The 16,886-nt window shown below is 40.1% G+C and overlaps 1 protein-coding gene across 3 annotated transcripts in view; it reads right to left on the bottom strand.

Moving 5' to 3' along the window:
* Positions 1–16,886, bottom strand: part of PLEKHG1 (pleckstrin homology and RhoGEF domain containing G1) — a 141,799-nt gene that overhangs the window by 41,081 nt on the left and 83,832 nt on the right. For all 3 annotated transcript variants that reach the window (XM_085310779.1, XM_085310787.1, XM_085310795.1), the window contains one exon: positions 12,655–13,193. In XM_085310779.1, the coding sequence (XP_085166905.1) occupies positions 12,655–13,193 (539 nt within the window). The remainder of the gene's footprint in view (positions 1–12,654; positions 13,194–16,886) is intronic.

Raw genomic sequence — 16,886 nt, 5'->3', positions numbered from 1 at the left:
TTTGATTTCCCCCCCCCCCAACATCTTCTGAATGTCTCCTGTGGAAAAAATAGTTTATTCTCAGCAACAGGGAAGCAGGAGACTGAATGACTGACTTCTGGTCAGAGCAGCTCACTGCAGCTGTCAGACTACTGAAAGTGCAGCTGCAACCTGTAAAGTGAAAATGCAGCTGTAAACAACCCCTACGTTGCCTTCTTGCTCTAGCGCCTTTGCCCACATCAGCTGCAGACTTGAAGAGATTTAAATCAGATTCGTCTCCATCCCATATCAAAGCCTTTCATCAGGATTTCTTCCTAAAACACAATTATCATTATTGTCATCACCTTTTCTGATAGAAGACAACAAGTCTGCTATTTTGGTGCAGGTCTCATAGCCTGTGCAGGGTTTACTTGGAGAMACCCATTGCAAAATACTTCATGTAGGCAAAACTAACACATTTTTCTGTCTGCTCCTACGCCTTCATCATCCATATTCTGCCTCTTTGCTCTCTGTAAGGRAGCCATACTGTTCATCTATCTATAGGCAGTCTCCTCTTGACTGAAACCATCTTTACCTTCCAAGAGCCAGTGTGCTCCCTCAGCTGCCCTTAAAACCACTTCCCACCCCACCCCCTTGCCGTCTTCAGTCCTCCCGAGACAGCCTGACATGTTCCCACTTGGGAGGCAGCAATCCATATCTGTCAAGATAATTASTGCCTTTAAACTCCCACTTCTAAAATTCCCCTGTAAGCGAAGCAGCAGAAATGGCAGCAGCTGTGCTTCAATGTATTACTTGTATTGACTCCCCCAGCAATGCTATAACATGCAGTTATTATATCTCCATTCATTACTAAATTAAACTGTTTTGTAGGAACAGTAGGTCCCTTCTCATTGTGTTTTGCATTCTGTTCTCGAATATATTTGYTCTTTCATTATCTAATCAGGAAACGACTACACAATGAAATTCTACAGATAAAATACTGCTTTTTCTGTTTTTATGTAAATACTTCTATAAAATACTTTTAATATACTTTTAAGCACAGAATGCTTAAGAAACACAATCAAGTAACAACACCTCTGACTTTATTTTCAACCTTACACAATCATTTTGTCATACAGTGAGCTAACACAACTAAATATTTTTTACTTATCTGAACAGTTTAAATTGAAGATGCTGTCTGATTGTCATTAAAATCTGAGCTAGATTTTACTTCTGCTACAGATATGCACATTAAAGATGCCAGTAAATCAAACCCTCATGCTAGCCCAAGCAACAACAGGTCTGAAAGAGCAAGGCCTGTCCAGAGCTGAAGCATGGCACAGCATAGCCCTGTCACCAAGAGATGGCCAAAGCCATGGTCTTTCCATGGACACCGGTCTTTCTGCAGACACTTGGAGTCCCAGGCAAAGCCATGCAACCTGTTCATTTGCTTCAGCAACAGCAGCAGGAAGGTCCTAGGGGGCTCCATGCACTACTTATCCCTCTTTTCACTCCCTTCATCTCACTCAGTACTTCACACACAAAGCTGCCGCTTGACAGTGCTAGTACAGAAAATGGTCCTCTGTTCTTTTCTGGGAAACTCAGCTGCATGGAGCCTGGAAGGTGGGTGCCAAAGTGCCCACCTACGTGCATGCAGTGCTCTAATCACACTGCTGAGGGAGCGAGGGCCAGGAGAATGTCCTCGGACAGGCACCATCGCCACTCGGAGAGTCTCCACACAGGAATAGCCCAAGTAATCCGTATGCTTTATACAGTCTTATTATATGCAGTTTGTGATTCATTTCCTTCATCTCTGATTTATATGCAGAACACTAGAGTCTCTGAACTGGCAGGATGCCACCTTGCTGGCATTAGTCCTCTCTCCAGATAYCATATGGAGCTCTTGGAGGAGGCATTACTCAGTGTACTTTTGTTTAAGACTAGCTTCATCAGAATTAGCCAATTTACACATACAATCAACTTACAGCCTACAAGTAACAGCAACGCAGCAGGCATCATGATAGAGTAAGCCGATACTCCAATGACTGCATGTAGAAAGGGCAAAGACTGATGGTGACAGCACATGTGAGAACACGATATAAAGAAAGCCTAAAAATASAGAAGCATATTTAGGTTTTTTTTCCACTGTTTAACATTGCTAAGTAAGGTGATCATGTCAGACTTCCCCATACATTTTCCACAGTTAGAGGCCCGCAAACTACTAAGCCTACAAAACACTTCCACCTGCAGGGGAAGAAAAGTATCTTTGTCATGGAGTTATTTCAAAATAAGTGACAAATTTTCTATAACCAACACGACTCATCTATCTTATAGATGTTAAAATACTGCCTCATTTATAGACTGTAGAAGAGATACGAAGGACTGGAAGTAGTGACCTCTGGTAGAGATCCTTGGCTTCATCCACATGCATGGGAAGCCACAGGGRGAGTACGCGGCAGCCAAAATTAGCAGTGAGCAATTCCTGAGTCCTAACACTATGCCTGTACCTCTAAAACACATTCTTTCTTTGCTTTAAACTGTCCTTGAACAGTTGTGCCTGTGCAGCGCATAAGCGCACACAAGGTAGCATGGAAAGTCAGCAGGACACATCAAAGCCTAAAAGTAAAGCGTAGGGCACTTCAGTGTCAACAACGACGATCATGAGATCTTGTCACAGGACCTCAAGTTTTCAGAGCAGAGTTAGTCCCAAGAATTTAACTGAAGCATTTGACTGGAAAACTCAGCAAGTGTGAGGCCTCCTGAACATTCCCCTACTACTGTGACCACGTTCCAAGTTTATCATCAGACRTGAGCCAGCACAACTGAGAAACCACAGCTACAGGAATTTTGCCCCAAAGCTGGCACTCAGAATTGTTACTGAAGGAGGTGTGTTAAGAGATAAATTCAGAAAGCAGCATGGAGTTCATGGCACAATATGCTATCAGTAGCTTACTGACATTTCACTGAAGAGCTTTGTGAGGCCACCATCTAACCRGCTTCCTAAAGATAAGAGAAAACAGCACAAATAAGCCACAATAATGTTTTTATTTGCTGTCCTTATTAAACAGCAATTACGATGTCAAATAGTTTGTGATCGCTGGGCATATAAAGTAAACACTCTATGGATTTCTAAATCTAAGCCTTCAATGGAGTATCAGTAGGAATCATCATCATCCAATAACCTTGAAAAAAAAAAAAAAAAAAAAAGCTAAAAATGTGTAACAATGATAAGTTCTACAAAACCTTGAACTTCTTCAGGACACACACAGATTAATTCTCACAAGGAGGTCTCAGCTGGTCTGATTATAAACTTTTATACCACAGTCAAGCAAAAGCRCAGAGAACTAAGTCTTTGAATGTGTGGATCATCCAGGAAGTGAACACGAGTCTTGTGCTGCAAACCTGTCAAATAAACTTTTCCCAACTTATAAAGCAATGAAATTTAACATTTCTAAAGGAAMTCTTAATACACTTACATGTTAAATGAGACATTCTAGAAAATAAATATTTATTTTAAAACAGAAGAAGGGAAACTGAAAAAATCTTTTTTYYAAAGAATAAAAATGCARACCCAGCATAATGGAGAAAATACGCACACATCCTAAACACACAYACACATACATATTTATTAACCTTACTAACCATATGATTCCCAGAAACTTATGAATGGATATTACTAATATAKGAACAACAGTAAAATGGAAGGTTATAGCAATGAGTGGTTTCCAAATGTAATTTTTAAAGTGTCTTATAATCCCTGGGAGTGGTGAAGGGGAAAAGAGGGAGAGAYTGCTATCTGGGTTTTTTTAAGCCTCCAGGTTTAAAGGGTACGCATTACGAGACAAACAGTATTCACTGACAAGTAATATTTAATAATAATGATATAACAAATTTAAAAGTGGTATTTTCACGGACTAGAAATGAAATGACCATAACAAGCACATGGAATTCCAGAAAACATGGTCTAGTRGAGAAGTCTCAGCAGTTTGTTTTGCTTTAAGCAATCAAGTTTTGAAATTTCATCATAGAAATCTCAATCATTCTGCAAAAGTGCATCAACTTATTAAAGTCTTTAAATATTTACAGAAAGTTTTGAAGTATAAGCCTGCATGTCCTTTCCCTYACTCCTCAGCTCCCATACCTCCTCATCCCAATTTTGCTATCCACCTATAAGTTTATTTCTATAAACTGCACTTTGGAGCTACTCATTGGCTGCCAGGGAGCAAATCAAAGCCAGAGAACAGAGGTTAACACATCTGTCTTTCGTTACTTTCTAAGTTACAAAGGGGCTGTATATACTGCACTAAAGGGTAACACAACCTCACGCTCCAATCTCAGTTCAGTTAYAGGAGCAAAGTTTCACACTCAGAATCCCTTGCGTACCACGAGCCTTCTTCAATGGTGCGTCCCACAGTTAACTATCTTTTGCCCCTTACCTTCCCTCTCTAAAAAGAAAAGAATAAAGCACTCCAGAACCAAAGATTAACTTTTGCTCTTTTATCTACACTCATTTGCATTTAGAAAGCATTTAGTAGGCTGCAAACAGCCAGCATGGTTGAGCAATTTATCCAACACTGCAAGAAAAGCAAGTACAATAGCAGCTGCAGTCGGTCTTTTCAGCAATTCTACAGTTCACTGGAACAGCAGCAGCTACCCCGACGCTTAACTTCCACAGAAGCTTTTCTTAAAAAAGAAAAAAAAATAACTGTGCATTTGTAGACACCTCATTTATAACAGCAGTATAACTCACTCTTCCATGCTGTCCAAACACAGAGTTTTGTTTTAAGGCCAGCTCTAAATTACGATTACATGTTCATACTGCCATAGTGAATGCAGTCCCAKTCATATGCTGAAGCTGTGCAATCACTTGACAAAGAGAGAGTACCTGYCCCAACAAGTTTCTGCAGTCTAGGTATAAAATAAGATACAGCAAMTGGATACAAAGTAAGCTAAAGAAAACACAAGGCAATGATTACATTTTATTCAGTGTCTTTCAAATACCCAGCAATATGCTGAATAAAGGACATTTATGAATTTTATAGCAGAAATAAGACTGAGCAGTAATTTACCCATTTCCTATGAGATTAGTTTACAAACAGCTCCYTGTTCATGCCATAATGTATGTCAGTTCCTTTTCACCACGTAAGCGGCTTGTTAGGTTATTTTTGGTTGTTCACAATATGAATTATTCCTACCGCACAAATGTAACACATCCTTTTCCAAAGTCCAGAATCCTTTTCTTGTGTCCAGAAAAATAGGGGCAGCAGGGGGAGAAGGTGTTTGCATTTTGTTTTTTTAAGGGTACRTACTATAGGAAGTTTAAAGCACATACAGCTGGCAACATACTTCCATTTGGGATCTTGTAGATTGAGGAACAACTTCATCTGAAACTATTTAAGACAAACATGAACAACAGTTTGTGTATCCTTCCAYCACTTCAGGTTGCTTTAGGATGTTTAATGTGGCTCACATGCACGAAGCAAGAATCCCACTGGGAAAATTGAGCAGTCCTACTGCTTCAGAAGAAAGAAGTCTGAGGACTACTTGAGCTGTTCCTCAAAGGTAGCCAGAACAGCTGTTTACACCTGTTCAGTAACATACCTAGTGTTATTAGACACCTCACTTTTCAACAGTCTCCAGTGTGGATTGCAATCTGTTTTTTTAACCGCAAATTCAAAAACAAACAAATCACAAATGCTGACCATTGTAGTTCTCCAATACTGCTGCTTCCAAATTCCTTACAGATCTGTACCAAGATAGTCAAACAGAATTTAGTTTCAGSTATCGTATCTCAGTATTACTGGGAGAGGGAGAAAAAAAGAACACCCAAACCCTCAAACCTTGCTTGCTTTGCTGTCACTCTCTTCATGAAGAAGTCTATCAGAATTTGACACAGCTCTTCCTCCATCAACAAAAACACAAGTGGTGAGAAAGCTCATCAGCCCCAAAGTATATCAAATACTAATCATAGTTGAAAAAGTTATCATGTCATGTCATTACCATAACATTGGTTCTGCAGGTAATTTAAATCACTCACTCAAATCTTCTAAAAACTTGAATGGATCAGTTCCTGGTCAGAAGGAACTGCACGTGAGCTAATGGAAAACTAATCTGCTTTTAACTGCATTTTAAAGTCTTAACAAGGGAAATTTCCAAGTAAAGGTAAAAGGGGCAAGTAGCACTAGGAATCTCATTCTGAACATTACTGTTTTGCTTTAAATCTAAGCGAGATGTCTTTTCTCTTTGCATGGGGGAGGCTCTGGAGCTGGAGATGGCCCACAGAGGAAGACAGCCCGTTTCTAAAGCACCACTGTTCATAAGGAAACTAACATAGACCAYCTAAAAAGCATGCACCCATCACCTGCATGCCCTCTTTCGTGCTGCAGATTTAGGACAAGTGAGTGAAGCACGTCAGCGATCCTTGTGAGGCACAGGCTTCCAGGACTGCCGTGTACATAGCTGAGGCTGGGGTACTGCCCCACAGCTTTGCGGCTGCTGCTATGTACTGTGTTACTATGTTTTGGTCTTAATGCACTCAAGAAAAACACTAGTTGTAAGATCATACATTATCGATCCTGATAAGGGGTGAAATAAAAATGCTGGAAAGCTGAAGAATGCCATCATTACTGCCTGCTGGTTACAGCAGTGCCATAAAGCTCAGGGTCCTTAACACAGGAGGGACCTTTACATCCTCTCACGTCACAGTTCTCTTCCCCATAGCATTCAAGAAACTTTCCTTTGAAGCACTCTGAAATTTCTAATCTAAGAGACTCTTAAAGAAGTGCAGCACTACTAAATCATTTTTTCCCCCTTTTTGCTGGTGCCTGAACCTTGCATTGTGAAACAGAGGTACTTTTCCATTTTCACACACAGCTTAACATCAGCAATCTAAAGGTGCCTTCTTTGGGCATGGAAGTAGGAGTTACAGGGAAAAGAATAAAAAACAAAAAACAAAAAGCCCGCCAACAGAAAGGCGAATTAAGTATAATGAGGTAGCAAATACTCTAGGATGCACTAGCTATGTTGTGACTCCCACCTGCTGAACATAAATGAGCTCTGCTATCCAACAAGCCAGTGTACAAGCAGCTATGTTTTCATTAACACACCATGAGAAGTGATAATGTGCACACTGCAATCTTCCAATCTTCAGAGCTTTTATTTTTTTAAAAAAAGGGGAAAAACTAAAGTGCATAAAATGCAATAAGAGGCATCCTTTAAATACAGGACCAGGAGACAGGAAACTGAACAATAAAGCTCAGATACTGGCTTCCTGTCAGAAGAGCTTCCCTTAATCATTCATGGCAAATCTCTATCAACTGCAAATGTCCAATATCTCCCTTTCCAAGGCTTGACCTCTAACTCCCCCAAGGGGTTTGTAACTTTGTCAGACTTCACTTGCCTTGGATGAAGCTTTCCATGCTGAAAACCTGCCTCCCTACTGAATTGTTTTAGGAGATTTCAGCAAAAACATCCCCCTAGGCCTTTTCATGACAGAACCGAAAATACACTTTTTTTTTTTTTTTTTTTTTTGCTCATGTTGAAAAATTTTGGTGACCTTTCCCCTGAGAAGACAAGCACCTCCAGGCTGTAGCAAGGACATGAAACAAACCCTTCTACTTCAGGGATGGGCAGTAACAGATTGGAGCATAATGGAGACTTTGTTTCCAAGAGCATACCTTTTGCTATTTGGGTGCAAATCTTCCCATATTTGACTGTATTGAAAGGAATGGTGGTGGGAGAGACAGAAAGAAAACCTTCAGATTAGTAAATATCAAACAGAAACTTCTAGCAATGGTATTTCACATGTCTCAGCTTATGCCTCAGTAGGTCTTAACCTGCAATTGCCACTCTTGGTTGCCACAAGTCACATCTGGTTCAGATCTGCTCCCCTGAAGCAAGAATAGGGAACAAGGTGTTCCTGTGCATCAGCGACCYCGAGCAGACTTTATGCAATGCGCAGAAGCAACCTGTCCAGGGCAGCGGACATGAAAAGAGTTGTCCAGCAGGATGGAAAGGAGAAAAGAGGAACAAAGAATATGATTGACATCAGAGATTGAGACTGAATTTTAACAGAACACAGAGGACAGAAAACTAGGAATGGTGATAAGGCATGCTGTTGGAAGAGGAGACAAACTTAACATGAAGCTGGGGTACAGAGGGAAAACTACAGTGGACCTGGCAAAAAGACTGTGACAATCTGTTTGAGAGAATGTCTTCAGGTTGGATGAGAGCAAGAGAGACAAACAGACATCTGGAATCAGCAAAGACAGAGTGTGGAAAAGAGAAAGATTAAAAGTGAGAAATCATACAAGGAAAGAAGATGAGAATACAGACTGACAGGGGACAAGGATGGGATAACTGTCAGGAGACTGAGGCTAGATGGGCAAGAAAACTGTAGAGAGAAGACAACTGTATGGAGAAGAATAATGGGACTTTCTGGATAAAAAGGCTTCAGTGAGGAACTTCCAGTGCTAAAACAAAAAAGGAGAGCTGAGGGGACAAATGGTCTGGAAAAGAGGTAGCACAGGGAGAGGAGATAGGACATGAACTTGGACTAGTCCAGTAGGGATGGTTCAAAAATGGTGCAGTCAAAGGGTAGAGGAACTCATTCACAGAAAAGAAGTCTCCCAGACTTGAGATGGAGTTGAAGCTTCCTGAAGGTCAACCTCCCTTTGAATCAAATATATGTGCAATATACCAAAGCGTGTTTCATTCCTTTCTAGTTACTCACCTATGTAGATGCCATCAGCTTTTTACTGATACTATTTACCTTTTAGATCTAATGATGTTCAAGCAGTGGACCTCAATCTGCCAATATTGCTATCAGAGTGAATTTGATGGAATATGCTGGGTAAACGCACTATTAACAAGTGCATTTGCATTCTTCCTCCATTTTGCACAGGTAAGAAACAGATTTGGATATCATTTTCTAGTTACAAGTGTTTGTACAAGTTATGAATGTGGGCTTTGGACTTGTACAAACCACCAGGGCAAAACATATTTTCATTTGTTAATAAACTCAGGCAAAGTACTTTACCTAGGGAAAGAAAAAGTTACTTGAGTAAGTGACTCTCATTCAATTTTATACATTTTCTAACTAAATTACAATTTGAAATAGTTAGACTGAGTCCTGAAGAGGAGACAACCTGCAGGTTTCACCCTGACCGGTACACCTGTCAGCATGACGCAAGCAGGAAGTCCAGATATCCTATTTCTCATCACAAACTTGCCCAAAACACACTTCAAGCTGCACTGATTCAAAATTTTAATTACTTTTAATACATCACCTGATAAAAACATACAAAACCCAGAAAAGTTCACTGTGTCCTTATTAAAAGGCTTGCCTGTGCAAGAATCACTGTAGTATTTCTCAGAACAGTAATATTTCAACTATGCTTCTGAAAAACTGCTGTTTTTAAAGCATGTCCAAGGGTACAGGGAACATAGTGCCTGTACAATCTCCTGTCACTCATCCTAAATCACTGAAACTCTTTTCATGAACAATTTAAAAGAAAGCTGGAGAACCTCAGCAGGTCTCCGGGATCAGTTAAAGACCACATTGGTCACACGCAGTGAAGACCCTTGTAACTCTGTCCAACAATTTGCTGTTGTTAAGACCACATAGATACTTAAAAACTAACAGAAATCTACGCTTTTTAAATTTATTTTAACAAGGCTAGGTCAATAAAGTCATCGAAAAAGTGAAATTTTATTTTCTGCCATTCACTCCATTGTGTTTTACGCTGAGTAGGCTAACTCTACATGTTCTGCAGGCTACATGGGCTGAAAGGACACTGCCTAAAATACTATGCTAGGCTAAGTCTTAATGAACGTACTTGGGACAAGATGAATTGTACAGGCAATTTTACAGAGTCTATGTTAATGAGACATTCTTGTAGTTGCAAATTGCTCCTTTCACTTTGCAGTCAACATTACTTCCTTGATGCGGCTGTAGTTCTCCGCCTCTTCAGATCTCCTTGTACAGGCAACATCATAAGGGCTTCGGTGTGCGGATGTATTAAAAATAAAAAAAATACATATGCACGGAGATGTATTTCAGGCAAACATGCTTTGCTCAGCACCAGAGATTTAGCGAGTGGATTCATGCATGTGAATTTTTGAACATCTAGTCTAGAAACCTCTTGGTTCCAGCCTAGAGCATGTTTCACTGAGAACAGGTAGGTCCCTTTTATGTATGTTTTCACTGCCTACAGAGAAGGTATTGTCAGCAAATCCCCACTGCCAGGGACAAAAAGTAATAGACTAGATCTGTACCAACAGTTCTCAACCGGGAGTAGGGAGTGTTTAAAATAATACTTTTTCTTTTCTCCCCAATCTTATAGCTCTTCAGTTTTTAAACTGTTTGTACTTGGGTAGCTCCACTTTCTCCCTGCCCCCTGAAAATCCTCAGGACTATTTTTAGTTTGTGTGCGTAAACATCTGCCATACTGTAGTCTGTCGCAAAACTCCCCAGAGTGCTCTAGCACCACTCTATTTCATACTGCCCTCAATTTTCCAGTTCCTGGGTTTCCTCTTATTTCCTCATATTGTTTTCCCTCTAATGATTTAATCTCWCCACTTAGCACTAGTTGATTTGCTTATGCTTTCCCCCACCAGCTCCCACTCGTCAGCTCCCATACCCTTCATGGGGAGCACTTGTCCTCTGACCTTTCCCCGGGCCCCCTTTTCCCATTCTCATCCCATTTCCTAACAAGCTGCCAAAACCTGACCCGTGTTTATTTAGAAAAAAAGACAGATTGAGCTGCTTCCCTTCATCTTAATTTGGCTCTGCGCCAGTTATCTGACTGCCAAACTAAATGGCCTCAAGTCATAGAGGCTCAAATAATCAAAATCCTCAAAGGCTGCAGCACTCCTACAAATGTCTGTGGGGTCTTCCCATCCTTCTCAGAACAACCACCCTTAGTTGGGTAAATCACAACAGCATTGCCAAGGTGACTCATGGAGAAAGGAATCCTGAAAAATGTATGAAAATGTATGTAACAAGTTTCCAAACACACTTCCCTCCCCTGAAACCAAATGAAGAACATGCACAGGCTGAGGTAGCTGGTTCTCTCCTGTCCTCTTCATTTGGGAAGGAGCTCCTTTGAAGCCCTTGGATCCTCAATACCTACCTAAAAAAATATCCTGCTGCCAATCACCTCATCTCTCAGATGAGCTGCTAGAGCAACACAAAGCTTTCAAGAGTCTTTATTTATTAGATCTTGTACCTGTGAAATGCCAAAGCATGTAAGTTCCTAAGGTTCTATCATAACTTCAAGAACATTTTCCTCATTTACTCCACATTTGCAACAGTGATGCTTAAAGTGTTTCTAGCAAACATCAGTTAAGATTACGTTAATGACAGTTTCCAGTTCCTCAAGTTGTATCATTTACTGCATAGGGGAAGGAATGAGGGGTGAACTTTTCAGAAACATGTAGATCATGCCCAGTGAATAGTGACTATGTATACAGACCGATTTGCTTCAGTCGCATATGACAAACAGTCTTTAACAGTACCAAAATGAAATTTAGGCAAAAACTGAATTTAGTGACACAGCAACAGCCGTAGAAGTGAAGATAGTTCTGCAGAAAGACCTCTTTGTGAGAATGTCTGGCGGAGGAGGGAGGGCTAGGGTTGGAGGGCAAATGATCACATGCATCTATGTGATCAAAGTCTTAGCCTTTTCCTCCTTATTTAAGTACTGTGTCGTCTAGGGGGTCAGGGTTATTTTTATTATTTTTTCTTGGCAGCAGCTGACTTCTATGTTCTTCAACAGACTAGCACATACAGCTATCTAAAACCATTTACTCTAGATACAGTACACTACAGATACACTACCAGGAAACYCTTCCTTGTAGGTGGTGGTAGCACGTGCATGTAGGTTAAGTATGTAAAGAACAATCAAAAGACTTGCTTATAGTCTTCATAAACGCAAATGAATACAACAGTGACGGGCATAGTTAAAAAACATGAAGCAAGCAGAACAATCCACATAAGGGCAAGGACACATTCCCAGTACTAGAAAGGGGTAATAAAAGATATTGTTAGGCTGGGGACTGAACAAAAATCACACTCCACTAATAGATGCAACAGTCACCACTCTTTCAGAATAGATATTCAAGAAAACCTATTTCATCCTATAAGAGCCAAAGCAATAGGGTTTTCCACCAAATACACAAGCCATATTCAACATTACAGGCCAAGGACTTGGACTGCAGCTGTCAGTTTGCATGAAAAGAGAATGAAAAAGGCAGGAAAGGACTTGCAAGATTAGGATTGAGTTGGGGGGGGGGAGASAGAATCTGAGAGACCCTTCAGATAAAACATTTAAAGGGATGTGGAACTAAAAGCGAAGAAGCTGTCTCCTGTTTGTTTCTTGCTATACTCCAGGAAACAGAGTATTGTACATTCTTTGTAAATAGACAGTACTGCAAAGAGTTCACCACTCTGTTCACCACCACTACCATCAACTGTTGTTTTTATCAATTACTTCTTCATGAATAAGTAGTAACAGCTTAGATTTATCTAACCAAATAAAAACTACAAATACAAAAGAACAAAGATTCTACTCTTACTAATTATAAGACCTTTGGGTTTACCCACAATTACCAACTCCATTGTCAAAGTCCATCTGCCTTGTTGTAAAATCAGAAATGACATAGAAATAGATACCTCATTCTAATCAAGAATCCTACCTTCACAATGCTTTTGAGATCCTGCACGTACATCCTCTCTGTCTCCAAAATCTCTTGGACAACTCTGTCTACGTAGAGGAGCTTGGGACTGGTAGGTTCTGCGGCCAGGGACATTGCACAGTTTTTGCCCGCTCCTTTTGGTTCTGCTTTCCTTGGCGTACTTAGCCTTTTTTCCAGGCTTTCTTCAGTCTCCTGTTGCTCTGCAGGGGTGTTCTTGCGTGGCTTGTTGCTGGAAAATCGTCTGGCTGGGACTAGTTCTAGCTTGATGGCACCCGTTTCTTTATCCTGGTTAAACAAGCCCAAATGGCTGTTTGAAGCTAAGGTCGTTCTGCTTCCGAAGGAACAGTGGCTGTCCCTGGAGGAAGCAGAGGAGGAAGTGGAGCTGAAGCTGACGGGACGGTCGCTATCTGACAGCTCCATGGTTTTTCTTTCACAGTAGCGGAAAGGTCTGTTCTCCTTGTGCAAATCTTCCCCTTTTGTCTTGGAGTCAAGGGCCTCTGTCACAGCCGGTAAAACATCAAGAGGTAAATGGAAGCCATCTAAAAAAATAAATATGGAGAAGTGGTTTCACTGTTGTTGCTCCACGTAACAGAAAAGTTAACAACAGATGTTTTCAAAGCTTAGCATACAGATATAACATATAGCAGTAACTTTTACAAAAGACATCCAGAACAACATGGCTTTGGCTATGGCAGCTCTAATGCTTTTCAGCTGGTGGGGGTCCCCCACTGGGGGCTACTACCTAGGCACAGCAGCTCAGCTTTTTTATTTTATTTTATTTATTTATTTATTTTTAACTCCAGTGACATCTTCATTTTTCAAAAACTACATTGGCAATTAACATTCTAGATGGCAGTTTTATTTAGAAAAATGTAGAGCCAATAAGGATGCAAATTAAAGTTGCCCACCACTTAAGATAGCCTTCTTAAAAACTAAAGCAGATTGGGTATATAATTACAAAGAAAAAAACTTCCATGACTCTGCTTCTGTGGATAGGAAGAAATTCTTTCAAACTAGAATGCCAGTCCYTGATCTTTCAAAATCAAAAACTATTATTTCTTTAAAAATAAAAAGCCCCAAACCAAAAAGAAACAAAAGCCAGAAAAGARCATTTGATTTAYTTGGCCTATCTTGCATAAGATTTTTAATTGCACATGGGTAATTAATAATATGTAATTTATTATAATAATAAATAATGGTATTGGATGATGGTATTAGCTTTCTCTTAAGGAAATATTGCCCTCAAGGTAACACACAGAATTATATAGAGACTAGAGAGTAATTGGTTTGTTACATGGGTCATGTTACATTTGGCCATTAGTTTTATCTTAAAGTCTTAAAATCTATGGCCTCTCTGTATGTCACAGCCTCTTTTTTTGCAAGGTAGAACCAAGGTTTCCTACCTTTCTTGAATAAACTCCAGAAACAAAAAAGAANATTTAAAACTGAAGAAAGCAGTGAAGTTTCTCATTTCAAAATGAGTATGGACAAATATGTTTGCCTTCCTATTGCTTGTGATAAGAAAGTATGCATTTTTGATAAGGAAGAATGTATTTTTGTTATCAGCTTTGGATCATTTTTCAAGTTCAGTTAGAAAGCACAGGACAGCTGTGCAGATGTAAACCCCCTTGAAAAATGCACAGGATAAACAAGATAACAGGAATACTCTTCCGCTAACTAGCTTCAAGATATTTTACTAAAATTACATGATAAAGAAACACCTGATTAGTCACATTTAGTGGGAAAATAAAAGGTTCTGGTTACATTACTCCATACTCTTTTCTTTCTGTTTCGCTGATACGTTCTCTGCCTTTCAGATAACCTGAAGGCATTAATATGTAATATTTGCTTCACAAACATTGTGAGGCTCATTAATATATATAAAAAAACCTACAAACAAGACAGCTCAGGTCACTGAAATTGAATAAAAGCTTTTTTTTTTTTTCATACAACATACTTGTAGCCAGAAGCTATAGGTGCATTTTAATATGTCTTAAAAACACCCTTCCACAATATCCTCTTTCCTTGCTTAATGACAATTTATTTTGCCTATTAAAAACACAAGGAGCAGTTTTGACAATTAAAATGTGCGAGCTCTTAAAAGCCTATATTCTCGTCCTTGGTAAACCCCAGGGCATCTGGTAGGCAAGGGTAACTGCATGCCATAAACATTCGACTCAAATTCCTCCATTTTCATACAAATCACTATTCCCGTGCTTCTACATAAATTACAACAACCAAACTATTTTGTATTTGAAAAAAATTGGTCTGTTCTGTCCTCAAAGCTTTATCCTGACTACTTCCCTCAGAATTACTTTTTATTTAAATTAATTCTTACCACTTTTGCAGGCAAGTGCAAACTGGCCGTTTGGCTTCTCCGCAAAGACTTTTTTTGCTAAAGTTCTGCCCATTCTATGTCTGATCAGAGAAACGCAGGTCTCAAAATTCCCATGCCCAAAGCCTGACGCTCCTGCAGCCTCAGCACCAGAGCCGCAAAGCTCTCCCAGCCTGCTCRAAACTGATCTCCGTTTCGCGGAAACCGTGAGGGAACCTCAGGAGAAAGGCACGACAGACCTTAGCAGGGACTTCGGCTTGATACAAAACCAGGAAACACGTTACTTTCCTCAGCTTTCAAGTTCTATGGAAAACACTTTGCGTCCTGCTGGTGCTAAGGGACGAGCCCCGGCTCTGTCTATCCCTGAACTTGTTTGATCTACAGGTAAATGTCGCAAACCCGAAATCCTCTGCAACAACACAGGATGGGAAACTCTTCCAAGAGTTTTCCGGAAACCCCTCTGGGACAAGGCAGCGCCACCCTTGCTGCTGGCATCAGGAACAGAGATATTAGATGATTTCTCCAAATCCAAATCCATCAGAAAAGGCAGAAACTGAACCCCGTTCATTGCCACAGTCACTCTCCCATCCTTTTTGTTTGTTTGTTTTGTTTTTTTGTGCGTGTGTGTTAGGGTCTTGGTCTGGATTTTCACAGCCCTTGCACAGTTTTACTGTAAAATAGCCAATTCTGTCAACTGCCTAAATTTTCTACCTCTTGACTGGTGAAAATCCCACAAATAAATAGATGAGGGGGGAAGAGAGAGAGGAAACAAACCAGAAGGTTGATCTCAACATGCCATAATCGAAATGGCTGCCTTTTCCTGGTGGCATCTCTGAAAGCATCGTGACCTCTTACAAGTTTCTGTCTTTGCTTTTTACAGTAACAGGTGTTCATACCAAATTYACTTCTTGAGTACCTTGAAGGACTGATTTATAAGGATCTACCYCTCTCCCCTTCTTCTCCATCCCAATTTCAGCAGTATCACCAGGAGCTAGGTACAGTTATAAACAAATTTTTTAAAAGGCTGTAAACAGTTTGCATAATTCTAGGTATCACCAGATCTTCTGAGAAGATGGGTAAATCTTTCACTCCCTGACCCACATCTGGCCTGGTTCACTACATAATTTCTTTAGATATTCTTTTATTTGCTGAACCTTTTCAGTAACGAAGCAAAATAACATTGAGAACTTTTATGAGTTGTGAATAATGGTACTTGGAACGGTAACTGGAAAAAAAAAAGATCTTAAATTTGCATACTTCAATTAAGGCACAACAGTAATCACTTGTTAGTTCAGCACTGAAAGGAGGATAATTACACATTTGTTTCCTTGTGAGTACAGACGTGCTCCCCGAACAAGGTCACTTCTTGTTTGTGCCTTTGCATGAATTCAGTTAGCCTCCCCCATGCCTTGCAGGCCTCCCTGCCTCCTTCTGCCCCCTCCCACGACACAACCCCGCACGCCGGCATGGCCCAACAGCAGACTCCAGCAAAAATAACGACGGTGCCTGCTCTGCAGYGCTGCGAGGGCAAGAAATACCTGCTTTCCACCCCAACGGGCAACTGCAATATTAGTTACCACATTAACACCACATGTAAAGCAAATATCTTAGTATATCTGATGTTTTCTGCATGCATTCATCAACAATTTCCCACCAAAACGCATAAGCTTCTATCATTTGCTGTTCTTTAATATATATCCTTCCTATAGCTACATCCATAGCAATGATGAATAATCTTCCATTTTCTCTATAGCTTTGGCTACTCTAAAACATTAGCATATAATAAAAGAGAAAATACTTTCAATTAATTTTATAATTAGATACAAAGACCCCCCAGCCTGTCTAAATATAGGTGTTTATTTCTCCAAGTTGTTTACAGCATGTGACATTTTAATAC

This window comes from Rhea americana, unplaced genomic scaffold, assembly GCF_003343005.1.
Source record: "Rhea americana isolate MKP2758 unplaced genomic scaffold, rheAme1 scaffold_108, whole genome shotgun sequence".
Classification (NCBI taxonomy): Eukaryota; Metazoa; Chordata; class Aves; order Rheiformes; family Rheidae; genus Rhea; species Rhea americana.
Note: the sequence above shows the minus strand (reverse complement) of the source record. Positions and strands in the feature narration are given on the sequence as shown.